The sequence below is a fragment of the Peromyscus maniculatus genome, chromosome 5, assembly GCF_049852395.1.
Source record: "Peromyscus maniculatus bairdii isolate BWxNUB_F1_BW_parent chromosome 5, HU_Pman_BW_mat_3.1, whole genome shotgun sequence".
NCBI classification, from domain to species: domain Eukaryota; kingdom Metazoa; phylum Chordata; class Mammalia; order Rodentia; family Cricetidae; genus Peromyscus; species Peromyscus maniculatus.
This window is the reverse complement of record NC_134856.1, coordinates 103,891,329-103,910,504: the sequence shown is the minus strand read 5'-3', so window position 1 is coordinate 103,910,504 and position 19,176 is coordinate 103,891,329. Positions and strand designations below refer to the sequence as shown.

Below are 19,176 nucleotides of genomic sequence, written 5' to 3'. Positions count from 1 at the left end.
GACTTCAGAGACTGGGGGAGAACTAAGATGGAACAATGAGAGAACAGCAGAAGAAAGGAGAGGAGCTAAGCATGAGAACAGAAAAGAAGCGGTGTAAATGGAATTGACTTAGAAGAATAAAGTGAATGGATTAAAAGAGCTCAGTGTACGTAGATTCATTGATATCCCTTGGAATAGATTCCAGCTGCTTGTAGCATCTTCCCGAGGACTCTGGGAGAATTCTTCTCAGGGCAGGTACCTGGGAAGAATTCGCTAAGTAGCTACACAGGTTGAGCAGTGTCCTTGACCACACCTTTCCTTCAGCCCCTCCTCGCTTAGTTAAGTCTTTTCAGAGACCTTGAAGGAAGGACGAGGAGGCTGCCATGTGGTTTAGTCTCTGCCAAAATGCTTATGTGAGGTCTTGCTACCTGCTCCAAGCAGCCCTGCCTTCCTTTTTAGACTCCTAGTTTAAGGTTTTGAGCCAACCTATAATTTACCATATTTGGGAGACAAAGAAGCAAAAAGCAGATAAAAAGCACTGTTTTCCTGTATTCACTACCAGATTTCTTTACAAACAATAGTTCACTTGTGCATGCACATGAAAACTATCTTCCTGAAGAAGCCTTTGTGTTCTGCCTCTTGGATCAGAATCCCACGACAGTGGTGTCCATGTGGAATCCCAGTCCTTGGCAGACCGAGACAGGAAGTTCCAGGCCAGCCTAGGCTACAGAATGAGAGCTGGCAGTGTCAAGATGGAGGAGATGTGTGTGTGTGTGTGTGTGTGTGTGTGTGTGTGTGTGTGTGTGTGTGTGTTTGTGTTTGTGTGATCATGACCAAGGTGTGGGCCCCGGCAGCCTAAGACTTAACTACCTGTGTTTGATGGACACTTCTAAGATTCTGAATTCCTTATGTGGAACTGTGGCCTGGGCCTCTGTGTTAGACATAAAACACAAACGCAGACCCCAAGGACAGTGGACTGCAGCTAGTCTGGCGAGTACCCGTGTTTGGAAGCCATTTTCTGTAGGGTGGTTATTTGCAGGGAAATTAGTTACTTTAATTTTGTAGTAATGGCAATCAAACACAGGGCCCTGAGCAAGCCAGGCCAGCTTTCTGTCACTGAAGCATGTCCCCAACCTAAGCAGTCCTTTACATTGCCAGTCTCCTGGCACACTGCATAGTCTTTCATGTTCAGCCCCCCCACCCCCCCAAAAAATGAGCTACCCAGTCATTAGGCCATTAGAGGCAGGCAGGAGAGGAAGTTTCATGAAATTCAATGTTCTGCTCGTAGAATTCTGTGAACCTTATTAAAGAAGGGAGATTAGACGTTTAGAGAGGGTAACATAATCTGAAAATACATCTTAGAATATAAAAAGCAGGAAAAGAAACAGAAAATAAAACACGAATGTCTTAATTTTTCAGAGTTTGATGTCTTTGAGTTATTCTATGTAAAGTCTGCCTGAAAAGGCTTAAAGACATCAAGCTCAAAATGATTTCCCCCCCCCAACAACCTATAATCAGTTGTCAGTTGTTAAGTACTTCGGTTTTGTTACTAACCACCTTTTAAAAAACGCAGGACCTTGCTATATGTCAGAAGCTGGTCTTGAACTCCTGATCCTTTCGCTTCCTCGTCCCAAATGCTAGAACTGACTGCGGCGTGCTCATTCATTCCCAGTGGGTTTAAAGTTCATAAATTATCATAACTTCTTCTCAAACCGTGTGTAGTGACAAGGAGCAAACCTCAGCTAGTCTAGACTGATTATGCGTTTCAAATCTCGTGATCTCAAAACCAACGTTCTGACCTGTCCTCAGGAATTACTCGAAAGCTTTTCCCGAAATACTCCATTTCCCATTTCCACCTTCCAATGCAAGCAGTCATTCAGTTTCTCAGCAAAGTTTAAAAGGCTGTATGTATCCATCTCATAGGATGTGAAGAAAAACACTGCAATTCAATTGTTAAGAATACCAGGTCGGGTTGATAAAGAACCAAAGCAAAAAGGCCCCGCTGGGATTTGAACCCAGGATCTCCTGTTTACTAGACAGGCGCTTTAACCAGCTAAGCCACGGAGCCAGAACTGAAAAGAAGTGTAGTTATGTATTATTTGAATACGACCTCACACATTAGTAAGGCTCAGCAACCCTGGAAATTTAGTTTGGAAATTTAAAAAAATCAGAAATACCAGTCATAACCAAAGAAGAACTTTCTCTTAAAATGGTTGCATAGAAAATCTGGACTGAAGGAAAGACCTCCGTTGACCTTTGCTGAAGCCAGAGGAAATCTCGTCTCATTCATCGCTCGTCAAAGCCGCATCTGCGGGTGTGTGGTTGCGGGTGTGAGCAGCATCTGTAGACGCCGCGGGCGGAGCACAGGGAAGAAAGCCCGTTAGCGGGCTCGGTTCATCTGATTTAAGGGAAAATAAAAACAAAGAATCCCAAAACGTTTCTTTGGATGACGCAGCGCTCCTTGAGGCCAAATCTAGAACAAAATAAATCAGTACGATTACCTATTTTGAAACCTAAACGCCAATAAAAAGGATGCTGTTTAAGATCTTTTATAAGGAAGAAGGAAGAAGGCTTGTCTCGTTCTGGCCGGTTAGCTCAGTTGGTTAGAGCGTGGTGCTAATAACGCCAAGGTCGCGGGTTCGATCCCCGTACGGGCCAGCGGGAAATGCAGGTTTTGCATTTAGTTCTAAAATCTTCATTGAGTTCTTTGTAATTCAACTTCCTCAACGTTGTCTTTCTGTATCCTGTGACACCACCACTTTTGTGCTGGTGATCCCTGGTCCTTAGGTAACCTAGCAACTGCTCAGCCTGCTCTCTTGAGCTTTCCCAGTCATTCTTTAGCTGAAATTTCCTGCCTGATTAACTACCTATCTGTGTTTCACAGCCCTCAAGTTCTGGGCACCTTGACTTTCCTTCATTTCCGCTGGGCCTGGACATCGGAGGGTTGGTTCTTCGTGTTCTAGAATGCTCGCCTCCCTAACAGTTCCAAATCCTGAGGTCCCGGTAAGCTCCATCACCCGCCCCCTTCCTTACCTCTGCTGTCATTTTCGTTGGGTCATTCCTCATCTTTTAATAGTTGGACCCTTGGTGCTGAGCCTGACATATGGTAGGTACAGTCCCAATGCTTTTGATGAATGAAGGACACCAGACACACACTCAGGCAAAACACCCTTAGACATTAAAAACAAACAAACAAAAAGGTCGAAGTCCCGTAGGAAGTAAGACCATTCAGAGAAGAAAGGTAACTACATCCATGAAGAAATGCATGATGGAACTGAGCTCGTATATGAAATCAAGCTGTCCATTACGGTCATGTGTATTCACACAGTGGGGGGAACACAGTTTGACAGTGGGCTGCAACCGATTACTGGTTAGTTTCTATCAACTTGACACAAACTGCAATCACATGAAAAAGGAAACCTCGATGGATCCAGGAACTGCCTTCATCAGATTGGCCTGTGGGGCATTGTCATGATTTATGATTGCTGTAGGAGGGCCAAGCTCACTGGGGGCGATGTCGGCCTTGGCAGGCGGCCCTAGGCCGTGTAAGAAAGCTGGCTGAGGAGGAGGAACTGAAGCAAGCCAGAAAACAGAATTGCTCTGTGGTCTTTGCTTTAGTTCCTGCCTGCAGGTCCCTACCTTGAATTCCAGATCCGACTTCCCTCAGTCATGGGCTGTAACTCATAAGATGAGAACAAATCCTTTCTTCCCCCTAGTCACTTTGGGTCCTGGTGTTTTCTCATAGCAACAAAAGCAAACTTGAGTCTCTGAGGATAAATTTCCCTGGGAAGAAGCCGATAGGCCTGAGCCAGGGCCAGGCACTGTGCCACGGGACCAGAAGACACATGCCTGCGGTGATCGGCATCGGACACTCAGCATGATGCAGTCACTGAAGTTACCTAGAAAGTATTCAAGACATCTGCTGAGTGAGTGAAGGCACTGGATGGTACGGAAAGTTTCACGTGCAGCAGCCTCAGAAAACCTTGGCTAGGTAGCCTTTTGAAAACAGGGTAGTCAATTTCCAGCCAAGTGGTTAGGCTTTGGGAAGGGATAGACAAAGTTAGAATGGGAGCTGGAGGCCAGGAAGAGGAACATCTTCCACGATATTCCAAGGATTATATTTTCAGCCAATTGGGGAGATGTTAGGGAACTTCCTAGCAGCGGGTACCTGTGGTGATATTTTGTTCCCCCAAATATTGTGCACCCTAATAAATTTCTCTGGGGTCAGAGAACAGAACAGTCACTAGATAGACATAGAAGTCAGAAAATGGTGGCACTCACATCTTTAATCCTAGCATTCCAGAGGTAGAGATCCACCTGGATCTCTGTGAGTTCAAGGCCACACTGGAAATAGCCAGGCATGGTGACTTGAGCCTTTAATCCCAGGAAGTGATGGCAGAAAGCAGAAAGGTATATAGGGTGTAAAAACCAGGAACTAGAGCAGGTTAAGCTTTTAGTCTTTTAGCAGCAGTTCAGCTGAGACCCATTTGGATGAGGACATAGTGGCTTCCAGTCCGAGGAAACAGGATCAGCTGAGGAACTGGCAAGGTGAGGTGGCTGTGGCTTGTTCTGCTTCTCTGATCTTCCAGCATTCACCCCAATACCTGGCTGGGTTTTATTTTCATTAGTAAGAACTTTTAAGATTCGTGCTACAGGTACCTGATATAGATTTTGGAAGAAGGGCTAGCAATTTGGAGTCTGGGAGCTCAAATGAGATGATATTACACACCAGGCAGGTGGCTCAGGCCTGTAATGCCAGCTTTTGAGATGCTGGCATAGGATGAGGGCTGTGAGTTTAAGGACAGACAGCCTGGGCTACAAGAGCTCAGTTGGTAGAAGACTTGCTTAATAGGCAAGAAGTTCCACCCCCAGTACCACATAGAACCCAGCACGGTGGTGCATGCCTATAATCTCAGTACAGAGGAGGAGAAGGCTGATAATTAGAAGTTTAAGGCTGCCTGAGCTACCTGAAGGCCTGTCTCAAAAAGCAAACTGAAAAGCAAACACAAAAGGTGTGGTCATCTTTTTACAGGGTGACCATCTTCAGAGGACTTCTGCTTCCCAACCAAATTCACAGACTCCAAATGAATACACTCGAATTGAAATCGCTTTTATCTACGTGTTGACAACCCTCACTGTGGGCTGTGGGTCAGTAGGAACCTATTCCAAGTAAGGAATTCTTGAGTCCTGCCCCGGAACTACTATGACAAGACAAGAGATTTCTTTTCCTCTAAGTTTCTTCTTGGCTTATGATGCAGTTCAGCTGGCAGAGAGATGTTCCTCTGTGTGTTCTTGCCTAGCATTCCTGAGGCCATGCACATAATGCCCTTACTGAGGGGGAGGGTGAGCTGAGCGTGGTGATGCATGCCTCTAATTCCAGCACCTGGGAGGCCAAGGCAGGAGGATTGCTGAGAGTTAGAGACCAGCCTGGGTTAAAACAAAACCAAACCAAGCAAGCCTCCCCAACCAAGACAAACGGGAAGAGTGGCAAGGAAAACTGAGGAGATAAAAGAAGGGGCAACTGCTCCACTGTTGAACCATGGGAGTGTATCTCAGGTGCAAGGCTGTTTAACACCTGAACAAAATTGCCCTGCTTTCTTACTTGCTTCGTGTTAGTTAAATATTTCTCTTCCTTCTCCCTCTAGCGGCCCCCCCCCCCCCACTTTAGGGAGTGGGGAAGCAGGGGTTTGCTGTGTAGCCTTGAACTCCAGCTCAATTTCCCAAATGCTGATATAAGCCATCACTGGATTTGCTTCTTTAAAATACCTTTATTTATTTCTCTGTATATGCTTGTGTCCCTCAGTGTGTGCATTGCACCACGTGCTCACAAGAGCTCAGACAGTTCAAAGGAAACTGCGCTGACAAGCAGTTGTGTGTCACCCTGTGGGTTCTGGGAGTTAAATGTGGGTCCAAGAGCAGCAGTAGGCGTTCTTGACCATTGAGGCATGTCTCCAACTTCCTTCTTATTTTTAAATCTTGTTTTCTCTTTCAGCAAACTGCCGAAGGTTAATGTTCCACAGCTTCTGGACAGGGCGATGAGCTAGACATCCACACAGTTGGTCAAACATCTCCGTAGGTTTCCTGTGCAACTCTTCCATCCCTCCTTAGATGAGTTTAACATTTACGGGGGGAAGAAGATGGTCCTCGTGGATGGAAGTGGGCATCGTCCAAGTGACTGCAGGGCCCAAACAGCACAGAAGCAGCACCCCACTCACCCCAACACACCAGCACCCCACTCACCCCAACACACCAGCACCCCACTCACCCCAATACACACAGTAGAGGCCATGCCTTCCAACACTAACAGCTTTCGGGCGGAGACATTGTCTTGCTGTTTTTCAGTGCGAATTGAAAGGTTATCAGCTCTTGCTGCTGAGCTGCTCGGTTCCGAACTGAAAATACACCACCAACTCCAGCTTGCTAACTGTAGGTTTTGTGAGTTGCCCGTCATATGTCCATATGCATGTATTTATTTCATATTGGTTTTGTCTCTGACTAATCCGATGGTAAGGACAGGCTGGTTAGGGTGAGGAGGTGGGGGTGTGAATGGCGTTATAATTTCTATATGAGGAGGAGCCCAATTTAAATTCTCCTTTTTCTCCCATGAATGAGTTTCTCCTTGAAAAGACAATCCATGCTGGGTGTGTGTGTGGGGCGGGGACAAGCCTTTAATCCCAGAGGCTGGCAGATCTCTGTGAGTTCAAGGCCAGCCTGGTCTACAGAGAGGGTTCCAGGACAAGAAGAGGAGAAACTCCATCTGTGGTGTCCCTCCCTCTGTACCAGGAAGTCTGGGGGGATAAGGAATCACTTTTCCCCTAGTGCTGCGTGCCTGGTACTCAGACGTGTGCTGGAAAATGAGCCTTCGGCGCACTGAGAGCTGCTGTTGCCTTATGAGTTAGGAATGAGGTTGAGATCCACAATTGCATGTGCACTGTACTGAGTTATCTAAACAGTGTTTACGGCACACAGAAAACCTGCATTCACATTAATATAAACCAAAATGACCAGCTTCTGAGTAGTAAGAGGAAGTGTTGCTGCCCCTCAGGGAAGCGGAGGAACAGGGACAGAAGGTGTTTGGATGGTTGGAGGCCCTAGAGGTACTCAGCCCACACTGGGCAGCCCTTAGCAACCTGCCCTGTGCAGCCAACCAGCTGTTGGCCATAGCATTTCCATCTTTGCAGCCTGTGTGTGTGTTTCAGTGAACAAAACACTCACTAGTTTTCTGTTGTGATTGTAGAACAACATCACAGCCCAGCACATTAGAACAGTTCAGTTCTCTGTTCACAATGAATAGGAGAAGAAGTGTGGGCACCGGGTGGCTGTTCTTGCCTAGAGTGGTGATACACACCCATGACCTCGCCTCCCAGTTGTGGGCAGGATGGGAAAACTGTAGGATCTACAGGTCAGTCAGTCTCAGCCATGGTGACACTGTCTCAAACATCCAGTAAGAAATCGGCCGGATCGTTCTGAGTTCTGATGCAGCCTGGTCCACATAGTGAGTTCCAGGCCACCGGGACTACATAGTGAAACCCTGTCAAAAGAAAGAAGAGAAACTTAAGTTTAGAAATATCCGGGCCTGCTTTCCCACCTGCCTGGCAGCTAGTGCAGCAGCCCTGTGGGTGAGTGTGCGGAGGCATTTGTAGATGTAGTACTTTAAAGACACGTTCCAGTATCAAATGAAAAACAGTACTCCAGTCCTCTGACCCCTACACATGTGCTGTTGTACACTTTTGCACACATACACACAAACACATGCACACACACATTCACTAAATAAGATTTTTAAAATTTTATTAGTGTTCACTCATTTTCCCCCCACCCTTTTAATTTCTTATCTAAGAAACAACCTGAGACTTTTTAGGGCTCTCTTGCCTTCTATCTTTTGTTAGTTTGTTTTATTTTCGGTTGGCTGACTGGTTCTGGGTTGCATCACTCATCATTCTCCTTTCTCTGAAATAGCCATGATGGTCTCCTGCTTTTCAAGTCATTTGCTGATATCCTGGAGATCAGAAGAGATAGCCTGGCTCGCTCAAGCCCTGGTTTGATCAGGGCCTGCTGTGCACTCTTGTGCCAACATTAGAGCGGCAAAGGCAGGGGGAATCTCTGACTCTGAGGTCAACACTGGTGAACACAGTGTGGGGTGGCACAGTCCTCTAACCCGATCCTGTGGAGCGGGAGGCTCCCTGGCCCTCCCCTACGACAGTGGCTTTTCTTTGCAAACCACGGAAAAGAATGAAGATTTCTCTAGAATGTTAGAGGTGATCATGAAGAGTAATTCCTTAAAGCAGGGAGAGAAACTGCGCAGTCGTGATCATCCTATTCCAAGAGTCTACAAAACAAACGATTCACACAGGTGTACGGATTCTAATAGAGAGCTATCTTCCACTACAGCGCACTGTGGATCTGTTCGGCAGATGCCTCTGTGGGTTTGAACCCTACAGCAACTAGTAGTGGTTACTGTGTGCTTGTTTTCCCCTTAGCAATTTTGAAGCATAATTACATACCCAGTCGATAAGTAAGAGTGTCATTTTGAGTTTTTTGTTTTTGTTTTTTTCTACTTGTTTTGTAACAAGCCCTGGTAGCTCGGACCGGCCTCCCTTCCGATTCAGCTCATCTGCAGCTCCCAAGCTCTGGACATATCCGCTCCGTCTTCACGTTTCTCCACAGTCCTCTGTGCATGGTTTTCAAATACATTCCTCTTAGGTTTCCACCATGAGGGAAACCTCTCCACCATTATTGGTTTGCCTGAGTTTTTAATATTCTAAGGGACTTAGCCGAACCTTGGCACTCTTTGTCTTTACAGAAATAAGGTCTGGTTCTCCGCAGTTTGCAGACCCAGAATTCCCTGGATAAAGAAAAGGCCAGGTCCCCCGATGGGCTCTTGCTAAAATACCTAATGAAGGTTTTACAGTTGGCCTTTCTTCCATCCTTCCTCGGAGAGACCCATATCCCTGCACTAGGGTAACTGTATATAGCGGGCAAATCGTACTTTCTAGGGTTATTGGATACTGTTCTGAATTGACACTAGTCCATGGGGGCCACCGTGAAGCATGCGGCTTCAGTTAAGTAGGCACTCGGGGAGGTCAGTTGGTTAATAGAGCTTTGGCTGAAGTCCAGCTTCCAGCATGTTCCTCAGCATTTGAACAGCTTTGCTCCGAGATGCTGAGGGGGTGTGGACGCCGGTCTAGCATCAGTGGCTTGGGCAGACATTTGATGGTCTGGATTTAGGGATGGCCAGGCCTCCCAGGTCACTGAGGCAAGCGCAGAGCACCTCCCCACCTCTAGTGGATAACGCGCTCCATCTAGTGCCACCACCTCAGCAAACCACGACAAACTGAGATCAGTTAGGCTCCTTCTTCGATTTCCTCCAAGGCAACTGTTAATCCCTGCTAGACTCAAAGGAAAAGGTCCTTAGGGAAAAAAAAAAAAAAGGTGGGTGGGTTTCAGACTCACACGGGAAAAGCTCTGTGGCCTTCCTTGGACATAACCAGCCAGATGGGAACACCCCGGTTCAATCTATTTTCCAAATCAATCAATCAATCAATCAATCAATCAATCAATCAATCAATCTCCTTGGTGATGTGGGATAGGTGACCAAAACCGGTGGATCTGGCGCCTGGGACCTCGGCAGAGGCTCTGGGACCAGCAGAGCTTGTTCTCCTGTGGTCTCCAGCACCAGCCTGACTCCTGCTGAGAGCACACAGTGACCCTCTCTGACAGGAAGAGGAAGGGCCAGTTCAGAGGCTCTGTCTCTCTGCAGAAACAGGTGCCCTCAGCCCACACCCTTGCTGTGACTGTGTGCTCCACAAACAAAACAAAACATAACAATCCTCCCGGCCCAAACCTTCACTTTAACCACAGATGGCTGTTAGTATCTTTGAGAGGCTTGGCTTCTGTCAGGGCAGAGTCTTCTACAGCCAAGAGTAGACTTCCAAGAAGGTGCCCAAGAATGGCGGTTGGGGTGGGGGTCGGGCTTCGGTGACCGAGAGGAACCTTTCTTGTCCCGGGTGAGTTGTTAATCAAAGTTAGGAAAGTACAGGTCCACAGTTCCACCTTTGACATAGTCATGGTGGAAACTCATCTCCAGGGAGACCTTGCCAGCTTTGGGCCGAGATGGATAACCAAAGATAACGTGTTCTGTGAGTGGATGTGACTTGGGTGAAGGCAAGAGTTACAGGAAACTGGGAACAAAGAACAGAATGACGTTCAAGCAAACAGCGTAAGCGGTCCTAGGTTCCTGGGTGATCAAAGCTGATTAGACAAAAGCTTATACAACTGAGGTGGTTTTCAGCTCCTCCTGCGAGCTGCTCACGGAAAGACTGGAGCTCAGAACAAGACAGTCCTGGCCTTCTTAGAACAGGCTGTCTGGCCTAGGAAGGAGAGTTTCAGAGGGAAGACAGAATTTGACAGTGTGGAAGGGGACGTGGATGGGGTGCTCAAGCCCAGATAAAGGGAAACTGGTGCAGAAGCCAGTGAGAAATTCTGGAAGGTCAGAGTTAATGTTTGAGGAATGCATGGAGATGTCGATGAGAACAAGGATTAAAACACACGCAGGGAAACCATCGGCCGGGTCAAACCTTTGACATTGTACCAGGATGCTGCAGCCTACAGAGTCCTCTCTAGGGAACTATGCAGTCCTGCAATAGGCTGAGGAAAAAAATCAGAGATGGTTCAATGTTTTGAGTAAGTTTGTGAGTTTATGTTGTGGCGATTTTCAGCTGCAGGGGCCTTACCTAATTGAAATCCAAGAAACAGCCCGAGGAACCTACAGCTGTGACTGGACGCAGGGGCCTGACCACCAACTGCTGGTCCACGCGCTCCTTACAGCAGAGTCTGAGAGGAGAGCGCATCTCTTTCTCAAGGTGGATTGCCTTCTCCTTAGACATTTATCACTACTCAGATCCTGTTATCCAGTCCTAGGATACATAACGTGACCATTCTTTCTAAAACGGGGGGGGGGGGGGGGGGGGGCATAGGCATTCTTAAAAATGCACACATGTATTCTTTCCCAGGAATAAGGAGACACCAGGAATCTGCCCTTCCTCACCCACACCAGAGCATGGGTCCTGGCAACTGAAGAGACTTCCTGCAGTATTATTTCTGACTGTGTGCCTGCTTGGACATGTAAGCTCACATTTCTGAGGACTGAGAACAGGCGCTGCTTGTGAAAGTGTGTGTTAGGCCAGACTGCGTGTGTGTGTGTGTGTGTGTGTGTGTGTGTGTGTGTGTGTGTGGTGGTGAATCCTAGGAGACATTTTCAGTGGAGCTCTACTGCCCCCTCGAGGCATGTTTTGACAATACATGGATGTTTTGCCTCTCAGGAGCATAAAATTGACTTTGCAAGGCCAGAGGCTAAAGTCCTGAAGGGCCAAGACAGTTAGTTCTGCCACATGGAAAGATCCAGAGGCCCTCCCAGATCTGGTGAACGTTTTGTCAGGTTTTCTGGGCATCCTGTCCGGCAGTGAAATCCTTGCTCACCTGTGCCCTTCTCCTGAAGCATCCTCTCAAATGCAGTGCAGGACCTATTATGACTGTTTCTTTTATTCTGAAATGAAGGTTCACAGCTTCACACTGGATGTCCTGGAGGACTCATTTTCCTCATCTTGAGCTATCACACAGCGACTCTGACTCTCTGCAAGAGGTCACCATAGTGGTGGGTTGTCTGTCTGTCTGAGAGTCCCAGCACACTGTCAACATCAGTTGTCAGGTATGTGTGGACAGGTGGGATGTGAACTCAAGCCAATTTCCAGCTGAGTCTGCAAATCTCACAGATTCCAGTTGTGTTCTGTCCTAATCACTGACCTCAGAATCCAGGATTATGATACGAACTCATCCGGGATTGTGATACATGCTGGATTTATGTCACCAAGTTTTGGATTGACTTGTAATGGAATAGTAACCAGTGTCCTGAAACACTCTGTAGACGAGGCTGGCCTCAAATCACAGAGATTCGCCTGCTTCTGCCTCTCCATTGCTGGGATTAAAGGTGTGCACCACCACTACCCTGCTACATATTTTCAAAAACTGTGCATTTCTAAGAGATAGAATTTCAGGGTATGAAGGATACATACATACCTAACTCCAACAGATATTACTAAATTTTCTTTCAAAGTTTTGTCAACTTACAGGCCACCAGTAATGACTGAGAGTAACGGTCAGAGAGGGTTACTCATGATCTTCCTACCAAGCTTATTTGCTATGGGCAACAGGAAAATATAAGAACTCAGCTGGTTATGGCAAAGTCACTACCTGGAGGCATCAGGGAATTCCTCCAGAGGAAGCCAAAGTCCAAGGAGCTTTTAGTGTTATTTGGCTTGTTATATATCAGCTGTCTTCTGTTATGAAGATCATGCGTGCCTTCATAGTTTTCCCAATTGACTTTTCCCTAAGAAGGGCTAACAATGTGGACTGATCACTCTCTGGACATACACATTCAAGATATTTGGAGAACAGCCCCAGGAAAGGCTTCCTCCCCCCCAGCCCATCCATTTCTCCCCTTTCAGCACTGGAATCAGATATCTCCCTTAGCTACATTCTAGAACAGAAATAACAGTCCAAACCACCACATAAGTCTTCAGATTCAAGGTAAATTTCACAAGGAGACACCGCCTAGGTCAGGTGGACCTTAAGTAATAGCTTTGCACAATTTAGCTCGGACCCTCCTTTCTTACAGCCTTACTAACTTTATAGACCCGTAACTTCTTACCTAACCACTCCTAGGAATATAGATTGAGCACATGAATTCCCTTTTTGATATAAACTTGATATTAGCTCTCAGCTGACCTCCTCCCTTAACCACTCCATTTTCAGGTCATAAAAGAAAGCCTGACAATCACTGCCTGGGGAAACTCTTACCTGCCTTCATGACCTTGCAGGAATTCAGGCCTGGTGACCTGGCTGGAGGGGAGGATTGTGATTGTTTGGGTATATAACTGTAAAGCTAGAAACTGAAGGAGGAATTAGTGAATGGACTAAAGAGCTCGGTGTGCTCAGATTCTATTTTCCCGAAAATACTCCTCGCCGTCCGTAGTTTCTCTCCTGAGGCCCTGGGCTGTATAATATTAAGGCTGGTCCTCCAATATTATACAAGACTTATTAGGTGAAAGTAGGTATTGAAAGCAATTATAGCAAATGGTCTAAGAAATAGGGGTGGCTTTGGCGGCAACAAGAAAAACATTAAAATACATGCTTTAGTATCTTGAAAAACCGTTAAGTGGGAGAAAGTGGGAATGTTAACTTATTGGTCGTTTTGGGAAACAAAACAAAACCGGTGATGCATTCTACTCTTTGCGGGTGTGTGAGGTGCTAACAGTGTATCTATTCTACTGAGGATTACCCAGTGGGTAAAAGAGCTAGGGCCTAAGGCTAGTAGTCTCTTCCCTTTCCTAGACCAACCTAGGTTGTAAGCTTCCTTTTCAGTCCTTACACCTGCATCTTGCTAGGTAACAAGTGAAAATGCATCTCGATGAATCTCTTTCTCGATTAAAATATTTACACTTGAGCCTACACCAAGCATCTTCTCTTATCCTGGAAATATAGACATCAACGCAGGGGCCACTCGCCTACAATACTCCCTGGTCGAGTCCTAGAACAAATTAAACCGGATACACGGAGTAAATCGCTGTCGACAAGGCTCGAAGCCCAAAGGCCCTCCCTGGGCAGGAGCACGGACTGACCCTTCAAGTCAGTATTTGCTTAGTGCCCGCGTTGTCAACCTTGGATTTCACTGCCAACAGCATCCCCTTTAAGGAAAATAACGGCAGTTGCCTTACCCGCCGACCACCCTTTGGTTTTGCCAAGTTTTCAGCTTGGTCCAGTAACGAAACGGAAGAACAGGAACTTACCTGCTGCTCACAACGCAGCCCTGGTTTCCCCCACTTGGAGAGGCAGAGGAGGCTGAGCGTCGCGGGGGGAACCCTTGGGGACACCAGTACTGGAAAAATCTGGACAGGGGTTCACAGGAGGCTTACCGAAGGCTAAAAAGTTGACCAAACGTCCAGGTTCCCAAACCTGATGCCGTGTGCGAACAGCCTTTTCCGCTGAAAGTGTGGGTGGCTCTGAAAAGAGCCTTTGGGTTGCGGTGCGGTCCGCCGCTCACTTGGAGCTGGTGTACTTGGTGACGGCCTTGGTGCCCTCGGACACGGCGTGCTTGGCCAGCTCCCCGGGCAGCAGCAGGCGCACGGCCGTCTGGATCTCCCGGGACGTGATGGTCGAGCGCTTGTTGTAGTGCGCCAGGCGCGACGCCTCGCCCGCGATGCGCTCGAAGATGTCGTTGACGAACGAGTTCATGATGCCCATGGCCTTGGACGAGATGCCCGTGTCGGGGTGCACCTGCTTCAGCACCTTGTACACGTACACCGAGTAGCTCTCCTTGCGGCTGCGCTTGCGCTTCTTGCCGTCCTTCTTCTGCGCCTTGGTCACGGCCTTCTTGGAGCCCTTCTTCGGGGCGGGAGCGGACTTCACCGGCTCAGGCATGGTGAGGCAGCAACTACAGGAACTGTGGCACCGAGTCGGCCGGGATCTTCCCTTTTTATAAGGCGTTATTCAAATGAGGCTTGGAGAAGAACACTTCTGATTGAGTGCTATTTCGATGATGTCATCCGGAGGCTTGCCCAATCGAAGTGTGCATGCCGGCACCAACGCTTCTCATTGGTGTAAATGAAAGGCAGAAGTCAGCCAATCGCACGGGTTCTTTTTCGCGCCCAGAGAAGACTATAAGGCCCAAGCTCTAGCAGTCCCGGTTCACCCAGTTGCTAACGGCTGCTGAGACTTCACCATGTCTGGACGCGGCAAGCAGGGCGGCAAGGCTCGCGCCAAGGCCAAGACCCGCTCGTCCCGGGCCGGCCTGCAGTTCCCCGTGGGCCGCGTGCACCGGCTGCTCCGCAAGGGCAACTACTCGGAGCGGGTGGGCGCCGGCGCCCCGGTCTACCTGGCGGCCGTGCTGGAGTACCTGACGGCCGAGATCCTGGAGCTGGCTGGCAACGCGGCCCGCGACAACAAGAAGACGCGCATCATCCCGCGCCACCTGCAGCTGGCCATCCGCAACGACGAGGAGCTCAACAAGCTGCTGGGCCGCGTCACCATCGCGCAGGGCGGCGTCCTGCCCAACATCCAGGCGGTGCTGCTGCCCAAGAAGACCGAGAGCCACCACAAGGCCAAGGGGAAATGAGTCACTGAAAACAAACTAATAGCTAAGCCAAAGGCTCTTTTCAGAGCCATCCACAGTGTCTTTTAAAGCGCTGGACACTTGCACAAGACAGTGGCATTTTCCTTACAACTAAAGTGCTCCTAACCCAACCTTTGATTTATGTCCCGGTCGAGTGTTGAGTCGTATATGGACCTGTGTTTAGAAACAAGTTTTGAGCCATCTAGGTTTTTTTCCCTGAAAGCTTTATTTTAGCACCAGTCATTACACAAGAAAATTACATCTATAACTGCGGGGTTATTAATGACAATCTCCTGGTAGTCACTCAGATGGACACTTTCATTTTCAAATTCACGAGCTGGACTTCCTCTATTTTGTCTTCCGAGCAGGTTTCAGTGTGTAGCCCTGGCTGTCCTAAAGACATCCTCCTGCCTCAGCCCCTGGAGTGCCGGCCACCGCGCCTGCAGATCCGGTTTCTCTGTAGCCAGGGCTGAGACCAAACTGGCCCGGTTCTGCCTCGCAGGTCCGGGATCACAGGTGTGCGCCGCAGCCCTGCTGTGTAGTCCAAATACATACATGCGTACATACAAACATATATATATACATTTCTGGCATTAAATTATTCCGTCCTTAAATTTATATCTTTAGCCGGGCGGGTGTAGCGCACGCTTTTAATCCCAGCACTCGGGAAGCAGAGCCAGGGGGATCTCTGTGAGTTCGAGGCCAGCCTGGGCTACCAAGTGAGCTCCAGGAAAGGCGCAAAGCTACACAGAGAAACCCTGTCTCGAAAAACCTGGAAAAAAAAAAGTATATCTTTGAAGTTAAAAGGCATGGTCTTGCCCAAATAGTGGAAAGAACATGAATGTAAGTGCTACAATGTTTCCCTCTGTATATTCTCTAATACATTTTGTTTTATGAGGACACGGTAGGGATCACATTAAAGGAAAACGGTAACAAGCTCTTTAAAAACTCTCAGACGCTGCGAGTGCTCACCTGACTCTTCAAGCAGTACTAAAGGAAAACGTTAAGTGTGGGGAGATGAGGAAATTAGACGGAATTTCCATGTACAATCCGTAGCGTTCGAATTGCGCGGAGGGCCCCTCCCCCTAGCCACCAGCAGTTCCCGCCACTGCGCTTCCTGTTTTCACTCCGGTCCGCGAGTTCCCTATAAGACAGAACTGCTGCTCCGGCTATGGCATCAGTCGGATTCCTTTCCCTCTGTAGTTATGTCTGGTCGCGGCAAAGGCGGGAAGGGCCTGGGCAAGGGCGGCGCCAAGCGCCACCGCAAAGTCCTGCGCGACAACATCCAGGGCATCACCAAGCCCGCCATCCGCCGCCTGGCCCGGCGCGGCGGCGTCAAGCGCATCTCCGGCCTCATCTACGAGGAGACCCGCGGGGTGCTGAAGGTCTTCCTGGAGAACGTGATCCGCGACGCCGTCACCTACACGGAGCACGCCAAGCGCAAGACCGTCACGGCCATGGACGTGGTCTACGCGCTCAAGCGCCAGGGACGCACGCTCTACGGCTTCGGCGGCTGAGCTGCTCCGCCTCCCGCTTCTTTCTCTAACGGCCCTTTTCAGGGCCACCCACTTCATCTTCTAAAGACTGCAACATTGCTTTCTAAGCTCCCGACGTCAGGCTTTTGTGCGGCACGCGGCTCTGTCGCCTGCGGACTGCATCCCTCGTTCAGCGCCTCCCGTGCTCGGGTGTGCGGTTTGCATCTCCCGTCTTTAGTGAAGTTCAATGTCAAGGTGCCCGGGACAGTTAGGCCTGGGAGTGGTGGGTGCTCTGCCCGCTCGGGGTACAAATGCACTTTCTCTACTGTTGGTTCTGTCTGCTGCTGTCTGAAATAGCTGAGCTTTTCCGCTGCTCCCTGGCAAATCTTTCCTGCTTTGGAATTCTTTAGTTGGCAGAGGAAACGAGCCCACCCAGACCGTTCGGCATGGCTGCGTAGTTGGAGAGATTCTATGTTGGGGTCGAACAGCTCGCCTCACTTTGTCCGTGTGTGGGGGATGGAAAGGGAGGTCTGTGCAGTGCTCAAGCTGGTGACGTCGCCTTACGCTACACTAGACGCCAAGGTCTGTGCCTTTGGCATTTCCTCCTTCACTGGCTCCCATGTTCACCATGCAGCCACATTCCTGTGCTTCCCTGCAGTGGTGTCATGGGTAACACATCTGAGATCATAACTTATTTGTTCTTCCTGTGGTGCCTGGTTTACATTGGTATTTTATTCTGATTTTGGTTTGTTGTAAAGTCTTATTTCCTTCTTAGATGAAAGTGTAATCTTGTATATAGTAAGTGCCACATTTTAAAGAAATCCATTTATCCTAGTAATAGATTGACTTCATGGGAGCTTTTAACCTTAAATTACTATGTAAATGAGTAAATACTATTACTCATTTTTATGCTTAGCATAAAAAGGATTCCTTCCTGGTGATGAGTGTCTTCGGTGCTTAGTGGAAAAGGAGGAATTACTGTAACATGGATGAGATACAGCTAAAGGACAAAGTCTGTAGTCATGGGATGCAGATGTATTTATTTGGACAGAAAACTGTGGTATAGCCAGATTTTGCTCGCTTAAAGATCAAATTTTGGTTTTTGTATGTAGGGGCTCTGGAGACTAAATCCAGGTTCATGTAGACAACAGTCTCACATCATCTTTTTGAGACCGGGTTTGTTTGCCCAGGCTGGCCCTGAACTTGTGATATACTGCCGCTGTCTCTGTAGGGAATGGGATTGCAGACACGTCTTATCAGGTCAGGTTCCAGAGCTGGCTGATTATTTCCATCCAGCAGTTAGATCAGAAGCTCTGGGTGGCCCATTCCAGATACAACTTGTTAGCATTTTACACCGATTGCTGGTCTGTCCTTGGGGCCTTTTCGGATTCAGAGACGTCTTCTTAGCACTGTTAGTGTTTCCTGAGTTCTAAAACTCAATACCTATGGAACCCTTAGACTCCAGACTCTGTTTGAATTCAATCCCTTGGAGATCTCATCCACTTGGTGCTGGGTCCCTAAACAGCATCTGTCATTAATGACTTCTAACTTTCTATCTCTTCTTTTTCTTTCTTTCTTTTCTCTTTCTCTTCTTGTTTTGTTTTGTTTTTCAAGATTGGTTTTACTGTGTAACAGCCCTAGCTGTCCTGGAACTTGCTCTGTAGACCAGACTGGCCTCAAACTCAGAGATCTGCCTGCCTCTGCCTCCCAAGGGATTAAATGTGTGGGCCTTGACCACCCAGCTTAATTTTATATCTCTAGTTGAAGTGTTCTTCCATAACTTCTGAAATGCACAACTCCCTCCTCTTCACAAACACTGTTTTAAGGGTTTTTTTTTTTTTTTTTTTTTTTTTTTTTGGTTCTATTCTTTAAAAAGACAGGTTCTCTTATATATCCTTGGCTCTCCTTGAACTCATTTTGATTTTGAGAATGGGTTTGAACTAGGATCCAGCTGCCTCCTTCCTTCACCTCCAGAATGCTGGGATTGTAGGTATGTGTAATCCCAATCATGCAGCGGTTGGAACTAAATCCAGGCCTTCTTGCATTCTAGGCAAACACTTTACCGACTATACCAACTGAGACACAACCTCAGACCCATAAATGTTTAATGAACAAGTCAGGCTAACACATCAAATATACAAACACTAATATTTTCTCAGTAGTTTATTGTTGGTTCAGACAGGGTTGCTATTGCTGTGATTGAGAAGCCCAGGCCCTTACCCAGACGCCTGTCTTGGCTAATCCCACTGCCATGACAGGCTGCAGAAAAAAAACCCTCACTCAGCAGGATGTGCCTTTGAGGCCCTGACCTGAGCTTGGCCCTAGTTATTAAAAAAACCAAAAACAAAAGCAAAAAACAAAACAAAAAACCCCACTAGGTGTCCCTACATGGTAAAGAACCAATTAAAAGTTAAACTTAGCAGGCTCTGGACTCGCTTTCAATGATAAAGACGGAATACTGTAACCCCAGCGACTGCTGCAGGATGTAGCTACTTTGCTGCAACTGTAACCACTTAGCCAGGGCCGGGCACCTCCAGCCTGAAGGTGCGCCAATCC

The 19,176-nt window shown here is 47.9% G+C and overlaps 3 protein-coding genes and 2 non-coding genes across 6 annotated transcripts; 3 read left to right on the top strand and 2 right to left on the bottom strand.

Moving 5' to 3' along the window:
* Window positions 1-1,973: 1,973 nt before the first annotated feature.
* On the bottom strand, window positions 1,974-2,047 carry Trnat-agu (transfer RNA threonine (anticodon AGU)). The gene has a single exon. It is a non-coding gene; the product is annotated as a tRNA-Thr (tRNA).
* A 516-nt stretch (window positions 2,048-2,563) lies between these two features.
* Window positions 2,564-2,637, top strand: Trnai-aau (transfer RNA isoleucine (anticodon AAU)). The gene has a single exon. It is a non-coding gene; the product is annotated as a tRNA-Ile (tRNA).
* A 3,090-nt stretch (window positions 2,638-5,727) lies between these two features.
* LOC102903136 (histone H2B type 1-C/E/F/G/I-like) lies at window positions 5,728-14,509 on the bottom strand. 2 transcript variants are annotated; one of them, XR_013051510.1, is made up of 2 exons: window positions 11,458-12,473; window positions 5,728-7,510 (listed from the first exon to the last, which is right to left on the bottom strand). XR_013051510.1 is itself a non-coding variant. In XM_042278732.2 (2 exons), exon 1 carries the CDS (start codon window positions 14,452-14,454, stop codon window positions 14,074-14,076), a length of 381 nt encoding a protein of 126 aa, XP_042134666.1. In that variant the 5' UTR covers window positions 14,455-14,509; the 3' UTR covers window positions 5,728-7,510; window positions 13,950-14,073. The 2 variants fall into 2 exon arrangements, 1 of the variants encoding a protein (XP_042134666.1); XM_042278732.2 differs by lacking the exon at window positions 11,458-12,473 and adding an exon at window positions 13,950-14,509.
* Window positions 14,510-14,738: 229 nt separating this feature from the next.
* Window positions 14,739-15,192, top strand: LOC102903639 (histone H2A type 1-B). The gene has a single exon (XM_006988859.4). The coding sequence runs from the start codon at window positions 14,756-14,758 to the stop codon at window positions 15,146-15,148; it is 393 nt and encodes a 130-aa protein (XP_006988921.1). The 5' UTR covers window positions 14,739-14,755; the 3' UTR covers window positions 15,149-15,192.
* Window positions 15,193-16,334: 1,142 nt separating this feature from the next.
* On the top strand, window positions 16,335-16,673 carry LOC143273419 (histone H4). Its single transcript, XM_076573007.1, has one exon. It carries the CDS (start codon window positions 16,351-16,353, stop codon window positions 16,660-16,662), a length of 312 nt encoding a protein of 103 aa, XP_076429122.1. The 5' UTR covers window positions 16,335-16,350; the 3' UTR covers window positions 16,663-16,673.
* Window positions 16,674-19,176: the final 2,503 nt, after the last annotated feature.

What these genes read in the sequence shown, in the direction of transcription:
- LOC102903136 (XM_042278732.2), bottom strand. Translation starts at nt 14,454, where the DNA reads ATGCCTGAGCCGGTGAAGTCCGCTCCCGCCCCGAAGAAGGGCTCCAAG.
- LOC102903639 (XM_006988859.4), top strand. Translation starts at nt 14,756, where the DNA reads ATGTCTGGACGCGGCAAGCAGGGCGGCAAGGCTCGCGCCAAGGCCAAG.
- LOC143273419 (XM_076573007.1), top strand. Translation starts at nt 16,351, where the DNA reads ATGTCTGGTCGCGGCAAAGGCGGGAAGGGCCTGGGCAAGGGCGGCGCC.